This window comes from Amblyomma americanum, chromosome 1 (genome assembly GCF_052857255.1).
Source record: "Amblyomma americanum isolate KBUSLIRL-KWMA chromosome 1, ASM5285725v1, whole genome shotgun sequence".
Taxonomy (NCBI): Eukaryota; Metazoa; Arthropoda; class Arachnida; order Ixodida; family Ixodidae; genus Amblyomma; species Amblyomma americanum.
In genome coordinates this window covers 353,603,215-353,630,339 of record NC_135497.1, presented here as the reverse complement: position 1 = coordinate 353,630,339, position 27,125 = coordinate 353,603,215, and the positions used below count along the sequence as shown (strand labels likewise).

The 27,125-nt window shown below is 46.7% G+C and overlaps 2 protein-coding genes and 1 long non-coding RNA gene across 3 annotated transcripts in view; 1 reads left to right on the top strand and 2 right to left on the bottom strand.

Annotated features, from left to right (window-relative positions):
• LOC144115580 (uncharacterized) overlaps positions 1 to 27,125 on the bottom strand; it is a 54,076-nt gene that overhangs the window by 4,230 nt on the left and 22,721 nt on the right. The gene's annotated exons all lie outside the window — the stretch shown is intronic.
• LOC144116476 (uncharacterized) lies at positions 500 to 16,849 on the bottom strand. The gene is made up of 4 exons (XM_077651197.1): positions 16,843 to 16,849; positions 12,305 to 12,436; positions 3,275 to 3,416; positions 500 to 1,021 (listed from the first exon to the last, which is right to left on the bottom strand). The coding sequence occupies exons 1-4, from the start codon at positions 16,847 to 16,849 to the stop codon at positions 634 to 636; spliced, it is 669 nt and encodes a 222-aa protein (XP_077507323.1). The 3' UTR covers positions 500 to 633.
• LOC144115579 (uncharacterized) lies at positions 17,529 to 23,634 on the top strand. The gene is made up of 3 exons (XR_013311461.1): positions 17,529 to 19,417; positions 22,969 to 23,075; positions 23,205 to 23,634. It is a non-coding gene; the product is annotated as an uncharacterized LOC144115579 (long non-coding RNA).

The following is a 27,125-nucleotide window of genomic DNA, read 5'->3' as shown; positions in this document are numbered from 1 at the left end:
CGCCCTTTCCTTTCCAAAAAACAATTTATTATTATTGCTCCTTGCTAAGGGAAACTGACTGTGCACGCTCTGTTGCACTCGACTATCAGTCCTGTAAGTCACCAAGTAGTAGTATAGTAGAAAACATTTATTCCAAAAAGGTAGGATAGAGACGCGAAAATACAGATTTTGGGTGCAGTCCTTATTTCAGGACCCCAATGTCCACCGCAGTTGCTCTTGCTTGGGATATCAGCTTTCGCTGCGTCGCCAAGTCAGAGCTGAGCAGGGCAGACTCCCACTGTTCCTCGGAGTGATGTTTGTCTAGTTCGGGGGCTTGGGATCGGAGCAGCCCCATGTTACATATGTTGTTGGAATTTCGCCACACCAGGGGCAGATGCTGTCATATCTGTCTGGAAAGATGATGTGGTACTTGTGTAGGTTAGGAAAGGTGTAGCACACTTCAGTCGTTACTGGCTTAGAGTGTGTTGAAAGCAAATGCTATATTGATGAGACATGCGCGTGCCACCCAACAGACAATGTATTTTCATTCCTAGTAAAAAAAACAAAAAGAAAGCTACAAGTTTCTGCCGGCTGATGATGGGGGTGCTCGCTGAAGCCACCTTCTTTCTTGTCCTCCGCAAAGCCGTGCACCGTCTACGGTTCTCCGAGCGCGGCCTCTCCGATGTTCTCGCCAAACTCCAAGTCGTGAAGTGTCTGCAGCATCTTCATCCTGGCCATGTGTCGTTCGCGGGGCAGAAGTCGCTTGAGGTCCGCCGCTAGGCTGAGGCAAAAGAGTTCCTCGGGGTCCGAAGAGCACTCCTGCGCCGCCGCGCCCCCCGCCGCCAGGTGGTGCGGCAGAACGGCAGCCGGCCGCATGGCCACAGGGCAGGGTTGAGCTGGTGCTGCTGGCGCCACCGCCACAGCTGCTGCCTCAGCCGCCGCAGCCTCACGCATTTCGTCGTCTTCGTCAGGCTGCTCGCGTTCGATTGCGACCTCGGCCGGAGAAACAGCCCGGGCCGCCCCGTTCAGCGCCCAGCGCCTCCTGCGAGGAAGAGACGTGGCAGCGAGGATGTAGCAGGCACTCAAACTCGGGCTGGCAGAGTGCGGTGTTAAAGCGGCTTTTACCCCTTAACTGCTACCTTCCGAGTTCGCCCGCTGGCCGATCTAACTTCTTCCGCTACTAGCTCGCCGCCCATGCGCATTTACGGCGGTTCTGCGCACTGTGCTAAGACGGCTCGTGAAAAGCAGTCCACGTTCAGAACCCGACCGCGGCGGCTGCGTTTTTATGGAGGAAAAACGCTAAGGCGCCCATGTGCTGTGCGATGTCAGTGCACGTTAAAGATCCCCAGGTGGTCGAAATTATTCCGGAGCCCTCCACTACGGCACCTCTTCTTCCTTTCATCTTTCACTCCCTCCTTTATCCCTTCTCTTACGGCGCGGTTCAGGTGTCCAACGTTATATGAGACAGATACTGCGCCATTTCCTTTCCCCCCAAAAAAACCAATTATTATTATTATTATTCAGAATGGTTTGGAAAAAAGTGAACTCCCGAGATCACTTATGGCCTTCTGTATGCTCGTTGGCCGCATGGCGAGCGAATGTTTTTTTTTCTTTAGTTATGGTTTTCGTTTTTCGATTTTACGCGCCGATGGTAATGACTCCTCCACTTCGTCGTCACCACCACCTTAATCGGCGCAGACCTGTCCACTGCAAGGTAAAGACGTCTTCCATTCATCTGCAATCAACCGTGCAGCCCCGCTATGTCCCCTACAGTTCCTGACCTCGTCTGCCCACCCGACTACTCCTCGCCGCCCCTTGTTTACTTCCTCCCGTAATCAGCTCTGTTGTCTGTGCTCCCCGTTACATCGTGAACACGTCCAGTTCCCTTGCAAGAATGACGGAGGACTGCATTTATTCACACAGCGGTGGTGCGCGAGCGGGAGCTGACAGTTCGCGGCCTGATGTTAGCGGAATCTCAGAGGAAACCCTCTCACAGTGTCGTTTCCATAAAAAAGGCTCCCATTCGAATCCTATAGTACATCCAAGCTACCCCGAACATCAACCGCACAACAGGAAACATCCCCCCAGTATGATGCACAGGGACTTCGCTCTGCAACTCAAAGAAGAAAAGTCTCCAATGACCGCCTGCCCACAGTGCAATAACATGACTCACAGCCTTAACCTCCTTCCTCCCCCACGCCTTTCACATCACAGCTTTCGTTCTTTTGATCTCCTCCCCTCCATTCATCCTTAAAGACGCCAGCTAGTGCCCCCAGCCACCCCCAATGAAGGAGCCGAGCCGGCTTCGAAATGTTGGGTTTCAAATTAGTTTTTGGTTGAAGATGTGCAGACTTTATTATAAACCGTTTCCATTTAGCATGTGGCCCACTTAGCGTCAAAAGAAAGGATAAAAAATATTCCACCTCAAAATGTGCTGCCATATACGGTGGTCGCGAGAGACGCAAGACATTGCTGGTTGGAAATGAAAGGGAGCTAATGACGACGTGTACTATCGTGTACACAAGTGTCCACCGCACGCCAGCGCCGGCTCAAGTGGGCATTGGTACTGCGTCACCTCGAGACACTGGTGTCGACACCGCACATGATGCGTCCATTTGTGGTGCAAAGAATGGTTGCCCTTGATCCCGAAGCACGAAACGTTACTTATGTGATGGTATACGCTCTTTGTGAAGCCTTAGCAGAATAGACGGACGGTGTGGTGCAGGCTGGCTTGTCGACTACTCTTCGTCAGCATCGCTTTTCGGACCAGGCGAAAGGAAAACAGCGCGACTGCTCCCAGACGCAGACGCCCTCGGTCCGCGAAATGGACATGGCGTACGCAGTCGGTTGTGTGCCACCCAGCAACGCGGCGATCTAGTGCGAGTCTGAGCGAGTCGCGCTTCGTGCAGCTTTGTGCGGACAGTAAAGCCTGGTAAAACCGGGCGCTCGCTTAAATGGCCGCTGAGACACGTCGCAGTCGCGCGAGGTTGTGCTTGTGACGCGAAGGCGGGCAGGTGTCGTCCTGTCTTATTATTATTATTATTATTTAATAATAATATTATTAGTAATAATAATAATAATAATAATTGGTTTTGGCGGAAAGGAAATGAATCAGTATCTGTCTCATATATCGCTGCACGCCTGAACCGCGCCGTAAGGCAAGGGATAAAGGAGGGAGTGAAAGAAGAAAGGAAGAGGTGCCGTAGTGAAGGGCTCCGTAATAATTTCGACTGGAGCCCTCCACTACGGCACCTATTTTCTCCTTTTTCTTTGACGCCCTGTACACAACACCCACGTTCGCGGCCTCAGGAAGTGATCGAGGAAGCCGAGCTCCCGGTCCAGTACGCTCCACTGCCCCTTGGGGTCGATGCGTCGGCGCTTCTTGCGCTTGAGGTAAGCGTCCCGGATGGTGCGCCACCGGGTCTGGCACTCCTCCACTGCGCCAGGGAACACACGGTTTGCGGTCAAAACAACCATGCCTTTGTCGCGGTTAGGGGCACCCCACAATTAGTATACAGCTTTCGTGAAAACAAAAACCGCTCTTCCAGCGCCCTGTCACTCTTGGTATAACTGACAGTGCCTCGTCGTGAGGGGTATGTATAGTCTCATCAAACTTCTCCGCAGTGAAGCTCCGCCCACATTTACGACCGGTGCACAGAATTCCTCCACGACAAAAACGTAGTCCGTTGTTAACACTTCTCTTGTCGCGTAAGCGAGAAGCTAATCACGCGAAAAAAAGTTATAACCTTTAGAATTTTCCTACCTGGCTTTGATGAAGCCAAACATTAAAAATCTGTTTTCGTTTACTTTTGTGCCTGGCTTGTGGAGTAATACAGTACTCCGAGATACTGGCGTAATTTCCTTTCCTTGCATGGCCAGATTCTGGTTCATCCGCTCCTAGTTCACAACGCCGCCACCACGGGCCGTATGAAGTTGAGCTCCTCCTCCTTCTCTTACATTCTTCCTCCCGGTTTGAGAGAGAGACGCTAGTAAGCTTCGCCCATTGTCCGCTTTGTGTGTCCTCCCCTCAAGCCAAGGTCCTCGGGAGGGGGGCACCCTTCGCGTTTCTGTTTTTTTTTTCCACCCAGCGTGTTCGAAACGGGCTGACTGTGCGGCTCCCCTAGTCTGTTCCTTTACTGCGGTGCAAGAAAAGAAAGAGGTCGGGTTGGCGTTGAAGCGGTGTACACGCCCCGTCTTTGTCCGACTTTGAGGGGCCATTTGTCAAAAACTACTGGCGGTATATATGCACATCACACAAGATATGGCTAAACGTTCCAGAATTGTGCCAAGGCCCAGCTATCACTCAGTGAGTCCAGAGCATAATGCGTGGAATAGAATTTTTTTAGCGCTGCACCCAACTTTTCCCCGTGGGACGGTCTGTGTCTTCATGGTAAATGGTGTTTTGCTGCACAGAAAATCTGATGACTGGTGACAGAACAGAACGAGCGGCCGTACAAGCATCAGTAAGAACCTTGTGTTGCGCATTTGTTTACACGTCAGTGTTTTTATTTTTTCGAAAGAGGTTGCAGTTATAACCTGACTCACCATAATTGTCAAGTTTTTTCGCAACGGGGAAAAAAATTACGGACAACAATTAAGTCTACTGACGAGCTGTGAAGGAGAAAGCTTGCAGCGTGGTGTTCGGCTGCGGCGATGGCGTGCTGCTCTAATGCAATGGCCAGCCAAGCTGATCAGTTCACGCCGCCCGAATGGAAGTTGATAAAGGCGACGATACCCAAACCCAGCTCGAGCCCCTGTGCTTCCTTTTTTCGAGTTGAGTTGAGTTGTCGACAGAAGGACGAAAGGAAAAGCACGGGCTTGCTTACTGGCTCAATGCGGAGCCACGCCCAGCTGCCTGCGTGCTGATAGTAGGAGGTGAAAGATGGGAGCAAAGAGACAGAAGAAAAGCGCGCGCAATAGCCCGTAGGCCACGGGCCAATCCCGGAGGCAGTGCAATACCGGGCTGACCTGTGCCAGAGTGCGTTACGCCAAGCACTCCGCCATACTTTCAAAAATATGCGTAACACCCAAGCCTCAAGGGCCCATATGAGATATTAAGCCAGGTATGTGAATGGCATCCCCCTTCGAAAGCGGACCGGGGATTGAGCCACACCCGAATACTCGATCCTGTGCTTCCTTGCTATCGCTCCCCTTTATAATTCTCCTCGATATCATTTCCCTTTCTCCTCCGCCGGCTGCAGCTCGGGTGGTTAAGATATTAGATAGCAATTGCCACGGCCGGCAACATTATTTTCCTTCACTTTTGATGCGAAAGCTTCACTATGCTACCTCGTAACGATTTCGCGGTGCTTACGGTTTTGACCTTCAAGTGGGCCAGAGGTCAGTCCTCTCACGGCGTGGTTCGAGCGTCCACCGATATATGTGAGACAGTTGCTGCGCCATTTCCTTTCCTCAAAACCAATTTTAGAAACTAACCTTGAAAGTAAAAATTGAAATTTGGTTTTTTGAGAAAGGAAATGGCGCAATATCTGTCTTTCATATCGGCTGACACCTGAACCGCGCCGTAAGGGGAAAATGGAGGGAGTGAAAAAAAAGAAGAAAAAGGTGCCGTAGTGGAGGGTTCTGGAATAATTTAGACCACCTGGGGATGTTTAGCGTGCACTGACATCGCGCCCTATCCACTGAGCCAATGCGGCGGGTTCCCTTCGTGGGTGCGGAGCCCACTTCGGAAAGTATTTTATTTACGAAACTTAATTTTTCTTTTTCTGATTACGTCACGTGGTTTTTCCAAACCTCTGGGGAGGACAACGCCTGATTTTCCTCCTTATGAGCTGCTATGCTTTCGCAAAAATGAAAATATGCTGCCTTCTACTTACGAACGGCGCTGATCATTTTACCTAGGCTGCTTGCACACATGTGTTTCCTGCATTTATACACAAGTATGGTGACAGGTTGCTCAGCGTACAAATTATTGAATAATACCATTTAAACGTGTAACCATTTTCGGGATGCGCTTGTATAGGAATTGTACCTGCATGCACGTGACTTTCTGGCGCCCTAGTTCACTGCCTTTTTCTGCATGTGTGTGTGTGTGTGTGTGTGTGTTGGGCTGAGTGTGTGGGTGTGCGCGCGCGCGCCACGGTACAGTCCATTGCATGCAGTGGCGCAAAAACGCGGAGCTCCCACTTGGCTTGTCGCAAGTTTGGCTTGGTTAGGAGGGCGAGGGCCGGCTCAGGATGTGAAGCTTTTAAGTTCCATGGCTGATCACCGGCCTGTCTTATGACGTAGGGATAATGTAAACAGGAAATTCGAGAATGTAACATGCAACCAGATCCCTCGGATTTTTTTTTTCATCACATTACTCCGCTTGAACATGTCCAGATATCGAGAACCACACGCTCGAGACAACACAGGCTTTTTGCGCGCGTGGTTTTCTTCCACCGGCCTTGAGGAAACGCGCGCGCCCATTTTCATACGACAGTAATTCATGTCCCCATAAAAAAAAGACATGCTATGCTTGATGAATCGTTTATCTTCAAGACAGTCACGTTTCCATGCCCGCCCCCCAAGTCGCCACGTGCTCGTCGGCCATGGCGGCCTCGTCGACGGCGACGTGCGCAAGCAGTCATATCGGAAAAGAGCGGGCTTTCTGCGCACCTATTCGCTCGCGTCAGCCGCCGCCTCATCAACCGTCGCCGGACGACGTGCGAAAATTATCTGGTAGGTCCACATTGGTGGCGGCGCTCACCATCGGGTGAAAATCGCCGGCCTCACGCCGTAAAAACGCCTCATGCATCCCGGCATTAAACGCTGTGGCTGAGCGGGGTTAAGATACTAGATTACGATACCTGGTGACATGACCAAGCGCCGTCACATGTCCGAGATGGGAGGTGCACTAGCGGGTGGCTGTTGGCTGGTTATACGGTCGAGTGCTCATTGCTCGCCGGGCTAAATGTTACGTCATGAGACCATGCGAAATAGCCTGAAATTTCGAATACAAAATATGCAGAGGACACCAAGCCGCAGAAAAGACCTGTTAATGCTATAGCATCATACCAACAAGGCGGAGCTAAGTGTTCCCCAAATTTCTTAATTTCAGCGCGATTTCTTTTCTTTGTTCAAAAGTACTGCTCATAGTGCTGCCGCAATGAGGAGTTGTGTAGTCAAGTCATCAATGTTGTACTTTGCGATCGTTATGGAGCGCTTGGATTTTGATGCAGGCGAAATGCTAGTGGTCCGTGTACTGTTCGATTTCAGTGCATGTTAAAGAACCTCAGCTGGTCGAAATTATTTCGGAGCCCTCCCCTACGGCACCTCTTTCTTCCTTTCTTCTTTCACTCCCCCTTTATCCCTTCCCTTACGGCGCGGTTCAGGTGTCCGCCGATATGCGAGACAGATACTGCGCCATTTCCTTTCCCCAAAACACCAAAGCGTGCTTGTGGCCTCGAGCGCGTTTGGTTCGCAACCTAGTGGTTGTGTCGAATTCTGCCTAAGCCTCTTATCTTCTTTAATCGAAACGATGACCCCACACTGAATTTCCGTGACAATCCTTCCACACAAACCAAATTCACAGTGATTGCACACGCATGTAAGCTCTACGCCTGTCATGCTGTAGGAATTAAAAAAAAGTTACCAACAAGCTCTACAGACCGCCCTGAATGGTGTAATCAGGACATGCAAACAAACACAAAACGTAACATGGACCGAGGTGCTTAAAGAAATGGCTTGGGAAGGTTGTTACTTACCGTTTTGGCAACGACTCTCTCGACCAGGTGGTACATCAAAACTTCAGCAGAAGAAAGTCAATGGACGCAGGGAACTGGCTAACCAGATGCAGCTGATGACAGACAGTAGCGAGACAGCCAGGTCCTGAGGAGCTTAAAGGATGCGGGAGACGAGGGCAAGGTGTATGGGGGGCGATGGCGGTTACATGGAACTGGCTAAGGGAAAATCTTCCTTCATTGGCACCGCCGAAGATGCAAGGGATCTAAATCTAGCTCAGAACGATCTCCCATGGCTCCGGACCCTGGCTTTAAAGACCTAGAAACCCGGCCCACCTCTTGCATCGCCCAATCAACAGCAAACTAACCCATCATTGGTTTACAAACTTCATGGCACGCCCTCCAATTTCGGCAAGGTTCAAACCCTCTCCCTGAAATACACAGCACATCTAAATTGCTATAAGAAAATGTAATTCCGGGAATGAACCCTCGAAATGCTTGGGCCAACAGGTTTACGTGCCACGCCCCATTCTTCCACAGTATTACTCAAACTCTCTCCCTTAAAAGGTAAAAAGAGAAACATATGAAAAAACTTCAAAACATTCCCATGCGGCTCCCAGCTTTACGCCAATTACCGATATTCAACCGATCGCTACCGCTGCGAGTAGTAGACTACTCGTCTTCGGGACGACTGTTGACAGGCGTCCCCGCAAAATCTGGAAAGAGGCGCCAGCCTGTCGTTGCTGCCTCTGAACACGCTTCAGCCTTTCGTTAAGCAGGCCCGCTTCTCGGGACCCGTTGGTATGCCCCATCCTCTGACTTCGACGCCATCGCGGCTTGGACGCGGGGTCTGCTTGCCGCGTCCGCGCTGACCATGCGCTATGCTACGCTATCACTGCGGTGGTTTCCTTAGACGGGCGAAGGGGGGCGGGCGGTTTCGGGAAAACGTCTTGGCTCCTTTCCTCTGGCTCGGTCTTTGCCTTCGCCGGTCTACGCCCGCTTGCCTCGCCATGCACGCTTCCTGCTGACGGGGATTAACAGGGAAATCGCCGCATCTCGGCGCCGGGTTGTCGACAAACCCTCGGATGGTTCGAACCTCGGCTTTTTAAGCCCTCGTGTTGAAGACATCCGGGTCAGTGGCTGCAAACCATGGATGTAAGAAGCGGGAAGTGTCCCCAGGGAGCGATTAACATTCTTACCTGTCTGTTGGATGTGCCACGACTCAAGTAGAAGCCTCCTGTGCGGGTTAGCTTCGGTTTCCAGTACATTAGTGCCGTCAACGTCCATTCGGTGGTCGCATGCCTCGCAGTGTTCGGCCGCAGCGCTGCGGTCACGGTTCATTTGTCGGACGTCCGCTTTGTGTTGCCTCATTATTTCGGCGAAGTTCTTCGTTTCCCCTATGTACGATTCCGGGAAGACCGAGCAGGACATTTGGTATACAACCTCTTGGGCCCTTTCTTTTGGGTGGCGGCCGTTTGGGGGGGGGGGAGAAGGCGTCCGATGGTGGTAGTCGTAAAGCCACTCAATAGACTGTGCGTTGTTAGCACCCTTCTTTATCGAGAATGCGTGCCAGCGTCTCGCTCACGCCTTTCACGTATGGAATGCAAAACGTTTCCACTTCTGGCGTGTGTTTCTTCCATGCACATGCACATGTGTTCGCCCCGGCTAAACCATTCTTATTTTCTGAGAATTGAAAATTGTCCACCCACCCCTTCCACCAATGCAGACACCTTTGCTGCGCCTTCGAAGCTGATTTCCCGGACTTGGCCGAATCACCTTTGACTAGGGAACAGTAACACCGTTAGTGCGTGCCTTTCAGTGTCACTTTGTACAGCGCCCAGAAAAAAGCCTAAGCCTGTCCTAGCACAGAAATCCTTCAGTGGTTTTGAAAGCCGCAGTCGTGATAACGTTTGCCGTAAATGAGAGGTTTTTTTTTTAGTTTTAAATGTCTTTCATTGTGCCGCAGCCAAATTTGCGTTGGTTTTTGTCTTTTGCTAACCGATAGTAGGTCTGTGTATTTTCAAACAACTATATTGACGGGATCATAGCATGCAGCGTGCCCTTGCCATCCGCACTTTCGTACGCGCTGTTTTTGTGAAGATGTTTAGGATCACCAAATAATTCTACACATGCTGGAAATATATCTTCCAGTCCTACAGCATCGCCATCGTGGAGAGACATGCTGAAGCGAAGACTACACCACACACATGCAGCACCAACTTCCTTTTATTACAAGAGTGCCGTATAGACATTAGGCTTTTCCATAAAAATCATGGGAGTCATGGACGATTAACAGAAAATCAACAGCTCAGCAGATACAAATCAACATAAAGACAAACTTTCGGTTAAAGTTATGCACACATGAGAAGACCCGTAACCGTCACAGCTAAGTACACTTAGCCTGTGAATATGCAGCATTAATAAGACAAAAAGAAATAGTTACGAACAATAAACGATTCAAACAAAGCATGCTCCTAGCAAACGCCCGAGAAGATGCCCGGCGCGCCAAAGAAAAGCGCGGTGATAAAGTAGAAGCTTCAAGGCACAGCCGTGCCATAAGACTAAGAGAAACGCGCAATAACAAATACCAAGCCCAAATAATGCATAAAATAGAACCGAAGCGGAAAACGTAAGAACCAAAAAACGTTACTGGTTACATGTCTTTCTGGTCGGTGCTTACGGTTTAGTATACGCGTACATTCCTACTAAATCTGAAAGAAGCGAAAAACGCTTTCTTTTATTGGTTTCCTTTCCAGTACCCACCTGTGATCAAAACGGTTACTATGAACTATTTCAATATATTTAAATGGCTTGCTTGCTGATGCTAACTGGAGATGTAATTCTTCCCCAAGGGCCTACCACCCGCTCCGAGTCTTCACTCTTACAGATGAAATCATTTCAACTGCAACAGGTAATTTTAGTCGGCTCTTGATCAAATAAAATTCACGTCGTGATAACATAGTTTTACTTGACTCTCTTAGTCGAAACATTCCTGCAAGAAACTCAAATATACTTAAAGCTCTAATAATTTGTTTTTCCCTTTTTCCGCTGAACACATTCAGGTTGTCAGGGCTCAGATGCAACCACGTCCTAATGAACTACGCTCAGTAATAGGTAAATTATAGAACTTTAAAATAAGAAAAATGTCACCGCTACGTCAGCAGTTCATTTCGATAGCATCATACGTGACAACTCATCCGCGAATCGTTCAGCTCGAAAAGAAACTAACTTCGCTTGCTTCGTTTTCAGCCTCGTCAAAACTAGATTTACAACAAGCCTCGTTACACCTAGCCTCGTTACAACTAGGAATACAGCATATATATCTATCGTTCATAAGGATCAGGGAATTAAGGTACGTTGTTAAGAGAGCGTGAGGGGCGATGGCCGCTCAGACCATCCGCTTCTTTTTTTTCACCACCGCCAGCAGCATGCTCTATCAATGCAGCTCTAATCATTCATGCTATAGATACGTTCTCACCTCAAGTCGTAGCCATGCCCGGTACGCGAATTTCTACAAATGCTTTCTTTGAGCTGTCCTTCGGGCTGTCTAAAATTATTCCATCGGCAGCTATAAGTGCGCAAGCACTAATCCGGAGGTTGAGAGCCTAGAAAAATCATCTCTTGCCTATGTATGTCCACTCCGTCCCGAGCACAGAAAAAAAGAGGCAGAAATGGCAATCACAAATATCCACGAATGGGAGTCGAACCCGCGGAGACGCGAACAAAGGCATTTTTTATTGCAGCACTGAGGCTTCAATTTTGGATTTCGACGTGGCCTCTTTGTATGTCTGAAATTTACTTGACCTGAAATAAAATAATCGAAAATGTTTTACGGCCGCGAGTGAGTTCCGAACCCGAGGCGGCGAGAACGCATACGTTTTGCTGGTTACTGCGTTAAGCGTGGCCCGCATGGAGCGTTTTTCCGGGCGATTCGCTGGCGTCGGCGGCAGCGGAGCGCTTTTTTGCCGCCGTCGACTGCCACACCGCCGCAGCCGAACATTCTGCGTCATAAAATACCAGTCTCTTGCGCTGTATTTTGGATATCGTCGTCTTCATCAGCTGCATCTATGCGCAACGGAACCGAACACTGAAACAGCACTGAAAACCGAAGTGCTAGCACTCCTAGTTGCAACTGGCGTAACCAGGCTAACTCGTCCGAAATTGATTTTGGTGGCACTGTCTACCTGTGCCATGCGCTGTGCTTTTAACAAGGCTGGTGGAATTCCTTAGTTTGGCGGAAGGCAGTAAAGAATCTTCTGCAGAAATTCTGATGTCTTTTTTGGGAAATTTTTGTCAGCGAGAGGAGAAACCCTTTGCCATGACTGACACATTAGCGGTTGTAAGTTTTTTTTTGTGACAGCCTGGAGGCAAGAGTGCGTCCATGACCTTTCCGGGCCGTTTTCGCAGAGGCGCCGACTATGTCGTGCAGCTCGTGCTTCGCACCATAGGGAACAGAAACATAGCGCATCCAAAAAGCAACCATGGACTGCGCTCCACGATTCGAGGAAAAGTAAAAGGAGAAAAAACAAGAAAGGCAGGCAAAGGCACAGCAGGAGATCCCTCCCCACTGTCCTTTTCTTCCACCCTGTTACCACCCTGCTACCGGCTGCCCGTGTAGCTCTTGAAAAAGAATTTCTCCGTACCTATGCACCTGCTCAAATCATCCTTGGCCCTTTCCGTTACCGCCTCTCCACGTTCTTCATCCGTTTGATGCTGCGTGTTGTGCGTCTTGTTCCCGTAGCCTTTTTGGGAGGAACAGTGCTGAAAATTGTGCCCTAAGGGTAGGGTGGAATTCAAGCAAGTTTTGGTTAAGACGATTCCCAATTCTTGCATATTTGTTTTAAAATCAGCGACAATAGCAATGACACATCGCTTTGAGCATGCGGCTCGAGGACGGTGTGTGATTCGTTCCGCAGTGTCGCCGTGTACCCACTGATTTCCAATGGGTAGAAGTTTTCTCGAAGCCTAGCGCTTGGTTTCTTTGGGTTGAAGTGCTCGGAAAATGGTGTTCCACCAAACATTGTGTTGAAGAAAACACTTCAACCCATTGCGCTTCGTGCGAGGTTGCCTGTGCGCCATTAAAACTCATCATCAGCAAAAGAAAACATTTCTAGGCAATGGATACCCAAGATTCTTCACTCGATGTATCATCTAAAACTCAAAAGGATGCAACGAAAACAACTCGATATGCTTATGCTAAGGACACGCTGGTGGCAAAAACGCGTATGCAGTTAGTACGTAAAGGGTGTCTGCGAAACCTTGGCCAGTGTTCTCAGAAAGGAAGGGATGCAAACTACACACAAGCCGGACATCATTATCGGAGGCCTCCTGTGCCACTTCAAAGACAGTCATCCCACCCCAAAAAAGGCCTAGAGGCGCCAACTCGAATGGCCCTTCCTGGGCGTACGCGCTCAGCGTCCGCGCTCTTAGCGTAAGCCGAAACCGGTCTGCGCATGCGCACTGCAGGAGACGCCAGCAAGCCTAGGTGAGGCGTCCGTGCTAGATGTCGGCATCAGCGCGCGGGCGCTCGTGTACGCGTTGGAAGGGGGGTCCGGTTTATAACAATGGAAGGATCGCCGGGCTCTCGGTGGCTCTTTTCTTCATGGCTTGAAGCTATTTCAGGTTCCCCGAACTTTTCTTCGCGTTTAAGTTGTTCTTTCATCGCCCCCCAACCCCTTCTCTCCACGGCTTGAAATTCTCTCCGTCCGCTCGACAGGGGAAGGGAGCCAGCACCAGGAACATGGAGATGCATGGCACATTTAAAAGTCGCGGGATCGTTCCGTGGAAACGGCTCCCTCTTCTGACTCCCGCGGTTTGTGCGCTTAAAAAGCCGCGCTAACTCCCCGGGAGTCACACATCCAAGAAGTAGTAGTTTGCCAACAGCTTCAGAGGCAACAACAACTGACGAGAATACAAAAAGGAAGCTAAAAATGTTGCCGGCCCAGCGATTGCTATCTAATCCCTCAAGCACTGGAACTGCAACCGGTGGAATTAAAAGCAAAGAGAGAGGATAGCGAAAAGTAGATAGGAGAGCGGCAGAAAAAAAAAAACGAGGGTAGGTTGGAACTTATGCAAAAAAAATATATGTTCGCGCCACTCGTGCGAAAGTGCTTATGGGTATTGTTGCACATATTCGCAACACGGTAAATTCACTGCATATTCAGGGCCGCGAGCATGTAGCGTCCTGTCGCTAATGAATCGCGCTAGCGGCGCATTGCACAAACGGGTTTGGTGGAGCGCCGAGTCACCGTACTGGAGAAAACCAGTAATCTTTTAAACATCGTGTTATCCGACAATAACTTCTGCTCATTTCTTAGCAGATTTAAATTATAATCAAGAACATTTAACTAGAGTTTGACTCTTGATTGCTGCTCTGGGTAACGGCGTAGTTACTGGCTTGCCGAACTGATGGCACACTCTTCAGAATAGTTCCCAGCATGCCACTCTATGAAGTCTTCGTTAGCGGTTCATCCTTCACGTACATCTTTGACAGAATTGCCGAAACTAGCATCGATTACAGCAATGGTAAACCCCTTCTCGACGGCGAACGATCGAATCGTGAGAAGCACTTTACCAACCTAGACAAAAATGTGAACTACCACACTACTAATTGTTACATTGGACAAATAACCTACTGGCATAAAACGCAGCATCAGGTTTGCCGCCTCTTATGTGCAACACATGCAACATTCACTTCAACGCATCCTTGCTACACTTGCACCACATCGACAAAAGATTGGAACAGCTTTCTGCTATTGAGGCTAATAACATGAGTGTTGAAATGTAGACATTAAGACACGATTTTACAATTTTGAATGCACAGTGCAAGAACCATATACAAGTATCGGTGAGTGAGCTCTAAGTATGAGCGTCCGGGAATTACAAATTTCACTGCTTGAACGAAAGTACCTAGAAGCTTCATTGCTTTGCACTGTTATTGCGTACGCAATTCCACTATCACCTATGCCGGTGTGGTCACTGTACGCGCTTAATGAAAAATGTACCTGTCAAGCAAAAGAGTCTTCTTATAATTTCATCTATATACCTCATAGAAGGCACACGCTTTCTTGTAGCATTTTATGTAGCAGCCCATGGCCATAGCCTCCCTCCGATGGGGGCACTTTTGATAAAACTGCGCATTCGTACGGCAGGCTCAACCTCCCAAAGCAACCTACCAAAGCAGGGACACTGTAGCAGGGCACGGCCGGAATCGAGCCGCCTCCGCTACTCGAGCCCGGCCGCGAGCAGGGACGTGTGCCTTTCCAACGCACCGAGAGAGGGCGCCACACGTTTCATGAAAAAGCTGATGATGCATGATCAATAGTGAAATAGCGCAGGAAGACTTTTACGCCATTGAAATGTAAAATACCTTATACTTCCTTAAAGGTAGGACATTACCCTACGTGAACCTGCTAGAGCTTGTCGATATATTTTAAAATAGGGCTGTAGTGAGCGATAAATTGAAGTCAAGTGGGGTATTTTTCAGGACCTCGCCATAGGCTCCATGCTGTCATAGATCATTGCTCATGGCAAACGCAATATGTAAGCTACATCGATGAAACTCGACTAAATGAAACTTTAAGATGCATTTAACATCTAGGCGAGAGAGCTAATTTCTAACTGTTATGCGCGACGAAATATCAATTTTTATTTTTCGTCGCCATTGAGTTACGCGCCGCCGCGCCGCCGGCTGTCGCGAGATGGCGCGACCGGTTTTTCGAGGCGCATGGTCCAGAATCCTGGGGATGTGAGCCCTTGTTTTATTTGCTCAGACTATTGTTGAAGCTCCAGTTTCACAGCACCAAAGGCGAATCTTCAAATTTCTTCATGTCGTGCAGAAACTGCCGATTCTTTTTAACTCTTTACCGTCACATAACCAACTAATCTGTTCTGACTCATCTTTCCTTCTGCACTAGCCGCACAAGTACTGCTGTGCCTCAGTTAGCTCATGCCACTGCATTTCAAGATTGATTTTTGTTTTTGCCAGTAAAGGCTGGAATGGCCTTCCACCTCACAAGGCTTACTAGCCTCTTGTCCTTTTAGCTGGTCACTGCAGAAATCCACCCAGTAAATGATGATGTTCTTCCACTGATCAAAGTGATTTCCCCAAGGTAGAGAATATTTGCAACAAGGGAGTAAATACTCATTAATGTCCACCCAAGTGCAGTCATAAGGTCACAAAGAAGAGGTACAAAGCTTTTCTTTGTAGCTGTATGGCTGTGCTTGGATGCTAATGGTTGATTACTTCTACACACAGCTGACCACTCATGTATTGTCATTTAGTACTATTTAGGTATAATAAATGCTAAAATAAATTGTTCTAATGAAGTGCTTAGTCGCTTGCTGAGCTTGGCAAGCCAAGTTGAAAGCTGAATTTCCATCTGGCATTTCGTAAGGAAATAAAAAACTGAGTAAACCAAAAGCATGGGCAAACAAATCTGTGAATGCAGTGCAATGTAGCAGTTACATCTTTGCTACACAACCATTAATCAAAAACACCAACTCCTTCATGGATAACAAAAGCACCAACACATTGCTCAATGCAATGTTTAATTTAGTAGGTACCTATTGCCGCCCATTCATGCCTGCTCTTCCTGCAGATAAATGAAACGCCACCGAAAAGCAGCGAGCAGCCATAATTGCTGCAGTGACAAGGAGGATGTGCACCATCGATGCTGTTCCCCCATCCTGAGTAGGAAATAATAGCAGTTTTTTCTGGAAATACTCTGAAAGCACGAATTTTCTATCCATCGTTTACTTAGCTTCCACTGACACGACCCATTGTGTACTCGGTACCTTTGACAAACAAGGGGCCAGCCGATAGGCACACAAGACTGTAGAACCTTGCTAACTTGCAAAAAATCAATGCACAGAAAGAAAAAGCTGACAAAAAAATGAGGAATTCCTTATTTGCCCATTTTATACAATACTAAGAATGTCGCTAAGATATGGCATGAACATTGTTTTTTTCTGTTCACTTACAAACTTTCCAGCCTGTGCTAGCATATTACTGTGATGTAAATAATGAAGCATGCCAGCACTGTACAATATGCTGTAACACTTATGAAATACTCCCCTTCAAGGCTACCGCATGCCTCTTACATGGGGTAAAGTTTAAATCTGCCAAACTAGCTAGTCTGCAAGATGAGACTCCAAGCCTCTGACATCTGGCGATGTGTACCTCCCATGTAATAGAGTGGTTGGAAATGCTCCTTTTTGATGGCATTTCAGTTGCTGGGTGTGGAAGGACCAGATATGAAGGGCAACAACTAGACACCAACTTTTTAAGCAACATCACAATAAGCAATGTGCCTTAGCTTTCCTTCTGTCCAAAAAAAGAGTTTCATTTTCTATGTTCTGTGTTCACATAACTGCTTGCATTTGCACATTTTGGCTTGCTGAGAGGTGCTTTCCTCTGTTAAACTACAGTTTTAACTCTGGCCTCAGTCTTCTGCGCCTTCTTAATTTTTTGCTAGCGTTCACCTTAAGTCGCGTACAAACTCACGCAGATCTCCACTTTTCTACGTTTCCAGCTGTCACATCTTCTCTGCCTTCGTCATGTCCACCACTGCATCCAATGCCTTCAAGTCTGCTGTGTATAATCATTTTAATTAATCTGCCTACACATGTATTTATGTTAGTTGCTCTCCTCTCTTCGATGCCAATTGGCCCTGAGAGTAAATAAGTGAAATGGTAGTCTAATCTAGGAGTGAGCAATCACGCATTATGTTGAGTTTATTTTACCACGTTGGCCAGTAGAGAGTGGAAGGAAAAAAAGCTGCTAAGTGGAGCTCGACATGCCTCTCGACCCCTACACTGGAAAGCAGCAGACACCAAGGCATACGTAATTACTAACGACAACAGAACATGACAAGTGTGAAGTAATTCAGTAACGTTCATCGCATTTACCACAGTGCATACTCGCTGCTCAGTAATTTATTACCTCATTAGACATTCTTCAAAGAGAGTGTACAATTATGTGTTTTGTTTGAACATGGCACCACAGTACAATGACAATCATTAACCTTGTGCCAACACAACATAAAATAAACTTCTGCCCAGTAAATGCATTGCTTACAGTGCCACCACGGCACCTGTTTAGAAAATAAGCTCAAAATATTAGTGACATTAAATTTGAGCAGACGGTAATTCCCCCACCCCTCCCTAAAAAAAATGAAAAAGGGTGCTCTTCCAACGGCACGTTTGTACGCTGTAATATTTGCGAGTCCAACTACGTGTGAAATTCCGATATAAATAATTAACGCCAAAGCATTCGGTTGAATGCGAGGCGCCAGGGCGCAGGCAAACAGTAATCGTCTTCGGGTATCCACTGGTGCCACGCCCTGAGGACCACTGCTCGGCGAATACCATTCATGGCCACGTTCACATCCAACAAGCTTGTCACAAACATCACACAGGTGATGATGCAGCAGCAGTTCATTGCTGTTGGCCAGTGCTGAATTTTTTGGCGTGGTAAACGGAATCATCCACCGAAACGCGCGTCGACTGTTACTCGCCAGATTCTTGCAGTCCCACGAGGGAGAGCAGCTTTTCCGTTGACTTCAAGTCCCCTCTTTCGTGCAGGGCCACTGGCATTGTAACGCACATTCTGCATGATCGTTTTACTACGCACCGATGCCGCACGGGACAGCGAGCTGTTGTATGTACACTCCAATGCAGCATTCCGGCCACACACATACACACACACATACTAAAGACACACAACGCGCAGGACGCACGCAGCGAACACGGAAGAACAAAAACCCATTCCAAAGCGCCTGTTCATTCAACTCCACACTGCGCTAACTGCGCACATGTTTCCGACTGCGGGCTCGGCTATAGCGCTTCGACTTCGCCATGGCTAGCCATGGCCAAGCTGCACTGCCCCAGGTGGTAATAACGTTCATGCAACGAATAGAAAAAAACAATATATCAAACGATTCAGGTTGTCAGCTAAATAAGCTGCCCTAAAATTAAATACATCTTATATGTTTTTGCCGTTCTGCGCCTTTGCGACATCAGCGACGTGAGCTTGAGCGCGAATACGCGAATGGCGCTATGAATTTCCCGTGTAACTCCGTAAATTGCAAATGGCGTGGCTGCGCCGCTAACTTTGACATGCTTGCAGAGGTAGTCGGTGAGAACAGGTGGAAGTTCAATCGACTGGAATTGCTCAAGGAAAGTAAGCGGCACTGCATTTTTATTGTTTCTGTGCATTGCGAGTGACTTTGGCGGCAGCCATTCGGCAACGTCTCCGGTTTGGCGAACTTGTGAGAAGGTGAGCCTTTTGTTCTCAAATTTTGAAAGCGGTTTTTTGTTTGTATTGTAACCTTGCGTCTCGTCGCATGTTATGTTCACGATAACATCAGTACAACGTGCATGCGCTTTCTGTCTCTATTTAGAGTAACATTGGTCGATCACCGTAAACTTTTGGATTCGATTAAGCACGAACTGTCCATGTTGGTACTGCGTGTCGAATGTGCTTTGAGATGATTCTGAGCGGGAGATGGTGTTCTGATAATTTGTGTACTACCAGATATAGTCTAGAGATTTGAAACCATTTATCACACTGAAACAAAGTTGGAAAACTGTTTTGTGTTCATGCATCTGCTGTCCTTAAACTTGACTTTTCGGCAATCATTCGCATGGCTCCTTTGGATCTGGAAAATTGACTACTGTTGCTAGGGGTGCCTGGTAGCAGAGCTCCTGGGGACGCCCAGTGGGTCATTTGTTTGTCCAAGTGCCCAGTACCAAAGGTACCATTCCTGACATTTTTTCGCAGTCCGTTAACCTCATATTCCTTGCAAAGATTACAGTATGTAATCAGGTAGAAAAAAAATTGGTAACTTCTGCATATTTCAGAACAGTTCAGAGAAATGCACATGCAGCATCAGTATTCTCTCGGTAGAATTTCTGAGACCTGGATTAATTTCTTCTAGGACTGTGGCAAGCAGTAGGTCAACTGTACAAAAATTTATTTTCCTCTGGTGCAAAGTAAAGAGTGCAAACGTCATAAGACAAGTCTAGTCTGTTTCATCCTCACTGCATTTGGCCAAAGCATAATATGAAATGCTGTATGTTCTATGCCCTAGTTTCCTTTACTTTGAGCAGTAGATATTGACAGTGAATAGCAAGGCAACTCCACTCGCTGACGGTTTTGCCTTCGGCAGCAAAACAGGGAATACCTTACCCCATGTGTTATCTCGACAGACTCAAAACTGCGATGGACAGCTGCGTCCACAGCTGCTATCACCTCCCAAGTGCATGCGCTCGTAAGACACATAACTCTGGATTGCCATTAACATAGCCTTGCTCATTGCAGTTGCCGATAAACACCTCGTAAGTGGTACTATTATGTACTCTTTTCTTTGGCACTATGTATTAGCTTCTGTTCTCGCACTTTCTAGAAATAATGCATGCAGTTTTGAAGTGCGAAAAGGGAATTTACGTGTAACTATATTGTCATGTCAGTATGTTACAGCCAAATTGTACATTGATGTCAGTGCTGGTGGTTTCTTTTCATTATTTTAAGAGAATGTTATAATTTTACCTATATCAAATAATAGCCCTCACTAATTAGCTGATTTTGTCATGTCCAGTATTTTGATATGCTAAGCCACCAAAGCATGATTCAGAATGTTGTCAGAACTAAAGGCACTGAGTCTTTCGTGTCAGTAAAAAATGTGCTTTATACCCCTGTCACATGGCATTCCTCGAAGGCCTTTCCAGCAAAGGCACCATTTTTCACCAAAGAAGCGAAAGCTTAAAGGAGCAGCGATGCAGCTACACGGTGCAGCCCAAAGGTGAAAGTCGTTCAGGCTGAGCACCCGCTGCTATACTCGAGGTGGCTGAAGTGAGTGTTCTAAAATTAAAGTGGTGTATTCTGTTCATTCGTTGAGCTTTGAGAATTTTTTTATTCTGATTGCTTCCTTAAAAGTACTGCAACAGCTACTCTCATCAGCAGGAGCAGGTTTTGTAGGTGTATTGCCTTGGCCACCATGGGCGCTCGGTGTTGCCGCAACACTTTCACTGTCTTGAAATTTGAACATAAAACATAAACACCCGTACAAAAACCAAAGCCAGACACACCTTTCGTATTTGAAAAAAATGTTTTCAAACATTATTAGCTTATCTATTTTTTTTATTGCTTTTACTTTTTGACTTTGGATGGTACTGCGATCACAGCTTCTCGAATGCTGTGTCTTCGGGCTCCGAAGGTCTCGGTTGAGCGCCTTCGCCTCCAAGGCCCTTAGCGACAAAGGCGCAACATTTGTACCGGGTAGCTGCACTCCTTACGCCTTTGGATATGATTCTCCAAGGCCTTTGCGGTGCCCGTGTGACAGGGTATTAGTGTGGTATGGCTGCTTGAACACCTGTCCCTGGTATCTCACAAACTGAATAAGGAAGGGAAAAGCCTCAGGGTGCTTGCCGACGTTTCGACAAGAGTACTTGTCTTTGTCTGGCAAAGTGTTCATCATTGGTGGGGTTTAAATAAGGTTTTCACTTCGAGGCGAAAGGCCTGTTGTGTGGAACGAGGGTGCGATATGGGAAGGGCGTTACGATGGGTAGCGTGAACCTTGACCAGGCATGATAGCTGCTAAAGAAGATTAACCGGTTGACCTGCAAAACTGTGAAAACAAAAAAGCCCAATTCAGTAGAAACGAATCTCGGGGTATGGAGTGTGCAGAGTGGGCTTGAATGGCTTTATGTCCAGCCGCAACAGGTGGCTTGGTATGGCTGGATGCCTTTTCCTGAAAAACTAGGATAAAGGAATTAAGCAGCATGGCAGAATAAAATACCAGGGGGGGGGGGGGCAAAATAATTTGAAGGAAAAAGAGAAAATGAGGGCAGGTTCGGAGAAAAGGCAAAAAGAAGGGGGAGGGGGAGGAGTATGGCAGCCAAGGTTCCGAGAAGTGATGTCAGGAGGTGCAGGGCGTAAGGTTAAAGTATAACGATAAATTAAAGAAAGCAGGAAAGGAGGTCGAAATTATGGGTTGGGACACCTCTGACCATGTGCAAGGCCTTTTCAAATAATTATGCCAATTCCGGAATGTACAGAGCTGGCCACATTTATTGCAAACATGTGAGCGCATGGCCGCACTTTTTAGAGGTCCACTGTGTGCGGCGCAGCCACTCATCGCTGCAAAATGGCGCAAGAGGAGATGCACCTGGATGTGATGCTTCGTGTCATGTTACACTTCGATGTGTGGCAATGTCAGACACAGTGGCCCAAAGAGCACAGCCATGTGCTCGCGTGTTCGCACTAAGAGTGGACAACCCTGTACTTGATTCTAAGTTTCCTCTGTATATGTTGACCCCAGACGAAAACAAGTTGTCTTGTCGAAACGGCAAGCACCCTGAGATTTTTCCTTCCCTTGTTCACTTTTTGAGTGTCAAGAAACCATCTGCCTACTGTCTCTGTACCATGCACTCCACATCTTGTACGGTTATCTTTGTATGTATACACCAGTGATAAATCATGAAGGAAATCAAGGGATTTGTATTTGTATTGCTTAACACTTACTTTAAAGCTATATCATGAGGGTATAGTTGAAAATGTGCTACGGGGGCTTGGTTGTGTGTCGTGACTGGTTTCTCTTTATCAGGGCTACTTGACAGCCACCATGAAACGCAGGCTTTTGAAAAGTCGTTCCTCAAATAAAAGAGCGTTTCCACTGTTACAATGGAAATGTTATTTGCTAAAAACTTCAATCATTGCAGTTCAGGGATTGATATTTTTCAAATATTAACCTGAAGTTCAAAACCTGCAGAAGGAACTATGTAACTTCTTTCCTGCCTTAAAAACCCAGTACTTATTTGCCAGTTTCAGCAAGCAGAGGTCTGTTTCATGGCACATACTTTCCACTACCTTGCATGAAAATTGTGCAGTACAGGCCCACCATAAAACTAGGGGCATAGTATACTGCTTGTATGGAACTACTTTGGCGTTAGAGCATGCATAGCATGGTCTTAAAGTTATTCTTTTCATTTGCAACTGGTTCCTTAAAGGCCTATTCTGGCAAAAGGCATTTAGCAAAATTATCTTCCTCTGAATGCTTCTAAGGATAACTTTAGTTCATTCAGGAAAATATATATTGACAATATCTCTTAAAGGCACGATTGTCCATATTAGCTCTTGTTACCTCACAGTATTTAGTTTTGTGCCTCCAGCATCACTGACTTGCATCATATGTTAAATAGAGTAGTAAAAAGCTCGCTGTTAGTTTAAACCACAACTCATGATGGGGCTGTGCACTTTTTGTTGTGTTACATGAAATATACTTATGTATGAAACAATTTCTTTCAGCTGCACCTCACATGATTCAAATTCCACCAGAAGAAAGGCTGCAGCACAACATTGCTCACCACCTGTTGCTTTCCCAGCACATAACATGCCATAACAGCACATAGCAGGTAAGATGTGAACAAAAACAGTGCACGTATATGTTCCATACATGCATTTTGTGTACTACCAACACTATGATATGATTAACAATGTCATGCAAGAGAGAGCACACAAATCATTTTTTGTATATATTGCAGCATGGTTATTTCAAGTTTTAAACTGGCCATTGAAACGACCCATTGTATCACCGCTGGTTACCCGGTGGCACTAGGGATCGAACTCCGCACCTCCTGCTTGCGAGGCAGATGCTCGGACCACTAGGCCACTCCTGCGGTCCCCCCACTGATGTTGCTTACACCAGGTGCTGTTAAAGCCCCGGTATGTATGTTAAATGCATTTTAGAAAACCATTCACTTCCAAAGTACCATTTCATCTTTATAGCAAAACCACAGTTCGTCTAGCTAGACAAACCTGCTGCATACAAGCCAGCAGAAGGGTTGCACGTACATGCTTCGTTAGGAAAACATAAAAATCAAGCAGAGCCTGCCCTTCATGGTGCATTATACCCTGATTTTGAGCAATGATCAAGATAGGCACATGGTCATTTCATTGAACATTTGCATGATACATTCGTAGAATCGAAAAGACAAGTACTATTGCAAAATCTTCAAACAGTGTTCATTCTCTGAGAAAACATAATGAAAAAGTGTTGGATTAGTTATGGTGCACATTGTATGGGGAAAGGGGCTCCCACTTTGTGAAAGGCTTAAGGGCACAGGGTAAGCCCTATACTTCCCATGCATTTTAGGCCATGTTGAGGTACATGTTTCTCACTAACTAATAACAGTAGCCTAATAATGCATATATCATTGTTTGCCAAATTTTGTGCTCTTTTTACTGAAGTAGAATATTTGAAATGTGTTGAAAATTCGATTTTTAATAAAATTTTTTCCGGTAGTACACAAACCTGGCCTTTCTTTGCGCATTTCAAAATTCATAACAGAATAACTGCTCAGTGAAATTGCTTAATTCTAGTTCAGTAGTTGGCAACACTTATGTAGATGATTGCAAAAAAAAATCAGCCGTCTGTCTTGAAAGGCATTGGAAATAATGGTACCTTTGTAAGAAAAAACACTGTTTTGAGATAATAGAGCGTAAAGAGAAAAAAGATGTGAAAAACCATTTTTTATTCGCAGAAACGCCTTCATAGTAATTGGTTTAATAGCCCCCTGCTTCGTAGTCACTGTCGCCGTCATTTTTTCGCTTTTCGGCTTGTCGTTCTGACTGTCGGGCCTCTTTTGTAAGCTGTCGTGTTGCTCGGCCCGCAAAGTACATGCGCTTATGGTCAGCTTCCCTCAGCCACTTGATGGTGTTGCTCCCTGGGTTCAATCCACACGCCTTCAAAACGTTGGCCCGTGCGATGCTACCATCATTAAATGAAAGAACAGCATCCAGTGTTGCCATCCGTAGGGTCCGAAGCCTAACAAACACATTCTTTGGCGCGCGTTCCCAAACAACATGGTTGAACGACTCATTTGCATTTTGAGTTCGCCCATGCAGGCACTTCTCTAGGAGCTCAGCCTTCGATAGCTCCCTATAAATGGGTTTGATAGCCTCCAAGACAGATGCAGGCAGACTCTCCTTGTGGAAAAATGGCTTGCCCTCTGACTGACTTCTGTTGAAGGCACACCACGTATCAGGTCCCTTTGGGCAAAGTCCATGGCATGGGTCATCGTCTGTGGCCGATAAGTGGAAGAAGGTTGCCCAAACGGCCTTTCGCATTTCATCCAGGTTTCCTACATTTCTTCTGATGGCCAAACCATAGTACGTCTGGAGCTTGTATATTACTGCATCAGTCAGTCGGCCTCGGCCCGAGAGGCTCTTTCCATCAGAGAGTTTTCCTGCTTTGTTTCCTTTTTTTAGCCTTCGTAACCTTGTGCCCATCCTTTTTTGCACGTGCCCTATGCACTCAACCTTGGATATTTCAACGGAATCACCATATGGCATTTGTGCCTTCACAGCCATAAAAGCCTTGCTGTCACCATCCCCAAGGTATTTGACGTATCGAACGCCGTGAAGCTCCTCACTCCTGCCGAAAATTTTCAGTGCTCCTGCGACTTCCATTTCACCGCTGGTGCCTTGGTAGTTGCTTTGGCACACCTCTCTATGAAGGGGGTCACTGTTTATACCCTTGATGCTGCACTTTGGACAACGTTTAGACAAAACCTCCACATCCAGCACTTTCCCAGAGTCTACACTGGTCGCAGAGACTATGCCGTTATTGGAAGTATGGCCTCGCTTCTGCCAGCTTCCATCAAGAGCAACTGCGATGTCTTTATCCCCCTCATTCAGCTGCACAGCTTCGTCAGCTGCCCTTTTCATCGACTCCTGAGCAGCAGCTTCGATGTGACCTAGAAGCTCTTGATTGTATTTCGCAAACTTTGTCGGCGGCTTAGGAAGGTTTAGCATAGCACAGAGTATATTTCCTGCAGCCATTCCCTTACCAATGAACCTCAAGCCATACACTAACCTGAGGTTGGCTTCATAGAGGCCAGAAGTAGTTTTCTTCTGCGTCTCAAATCGTTGTGCGGCACTACACACTTCACAGTTCAAACTGTAAACGCTTGCAACGCCTACCCGTTTTGTCAATATTTCGATGAGCTCAACACTTCCACCGCACTCTCTGCACACACAAATTTGTGTAATTGCGGCACAAATGCCGTCCATGTCCATTAAGGCATATTGGCTGCTGCTCTGTAGCACATCCTCTTCCTGGAAGCACAGAGAAAATCTTGAAAGCTTCGATGTCGAGGAGCTGACGCGTTCGGCGTTCGGGATCTCATTCGGTCGTGGACATCCTTTTGCTTTTTCACGATGAGCGTAGCGGTTGCCGTGAAATTCACGCCTGACGAAGGCCTTCTTTGCCCTGGGCATCTCAACTTATCAGCAGCAACCAACACCGGCACAATTTACAATACTGATCGAAAGGGATAGCACTCGGACGCAGCTGCATGAAGGTTGCAGAAACGTGGAAAAAACGTGCAAAGCGTCTCAGGACTGTCTTGGCTAAAAAAGAGGAGCTGTACAATAGTTGCCAGACAATTTTTATATGTAGCTGATTTTAGACAAGTTTTGAAATCAGGTGGTGGACTTTTTGGTTGAAAAAATTGACGTTAATCGTGAAAGGGGGCGTGGCCGCTCACTACTTGGTTTCGGAAAAAGCGTTTTTCAGCCGTAAATATGGCTTTCTGAGGAAAGTGCGATCATGGAACATGTGTAGAAAGAATTGAACTTCTAAAATTCCAAAAGAAAAAAAAACGATTTTTTTTCTAATTTTACCTTACCCTGTGCCCTTAATTTTGGAATAACGACAGCGTTTAGGCTAGTTGGGTTACCATGTTTAGATAGCGGATGTGCTCAAAAAGACACTGGAAGTAAGTGCACTGTGTGGAAATCTCTTTCTGTATCCTTGTCTTTTTGAGCGCTTTCACGATCTAAACTTAATTTTGCAAGAGAGCAAGGAAAATGAAATATCTAAATTCTGATAATTAAGGATAAAAGATCATGTTTCATTGTGTTGCTTAAAGTGTACATTGTATCGCTATTGCTGTATTGCAGCACTTCTGTAGTGGCCTTGCATTGCAGCCTCGACTTTTGTTTATATAATAGGCAGTCCTTTTTTTCATTCGATTGCATCACTTTAGGAGTTACTACAGAGTTGCGTGGTAGCGAACTCTAAGATTAACGGTTTGCATTATTACGCCAGCATAACTTGCTAAGTGTTTCACTGCAGTCTTGTTACTAGAACAGCCTCTTGAAAGTATTCAGCCTGGTGGTCATTGAGGGTTACTGTTCAGATATCAAAATACCGGATCAGCTGTATACTCTTTACAGCTACCAGAACTATGGTGCATTTCATGACATGCGGGCTGAAGAGTGCTGGAGCACCAGACTGGGGATTTGGATGAAACAATTTTCAAATGTGTGCTCGGTATCACGCTGTTTTGTTCCAGTTGTGGAGAGGTTTTCTTTTCATATTTGTTCTGTCAAACATTTAAATTTTGGGCAATATGTTGTTGCCTTTATCTTGTGTTCTCTTTGTTGTTGAGGTTTAGTAT

Bases quoted from the DNA above. Each gene is read 5' to 3' on its own strand.
- LOC144116476 (XM_077651197.1), bottom strand. The intron at 3,417-12,304 runs GTACGGAGAAAT...TCCCTGGCGCAG, and splicing joins TGATTTGAGCAGGTGCATAG to TGGAGGAGTGCCAGACCCGG. The intron at 1,022-3,274 runs GTGGGTGTTGTG...TCTTCCTCGCAG, and splicing joins CACTTCCTGAGGCCGCGAAC to GAGGCGCTGGGCGCTGAACG.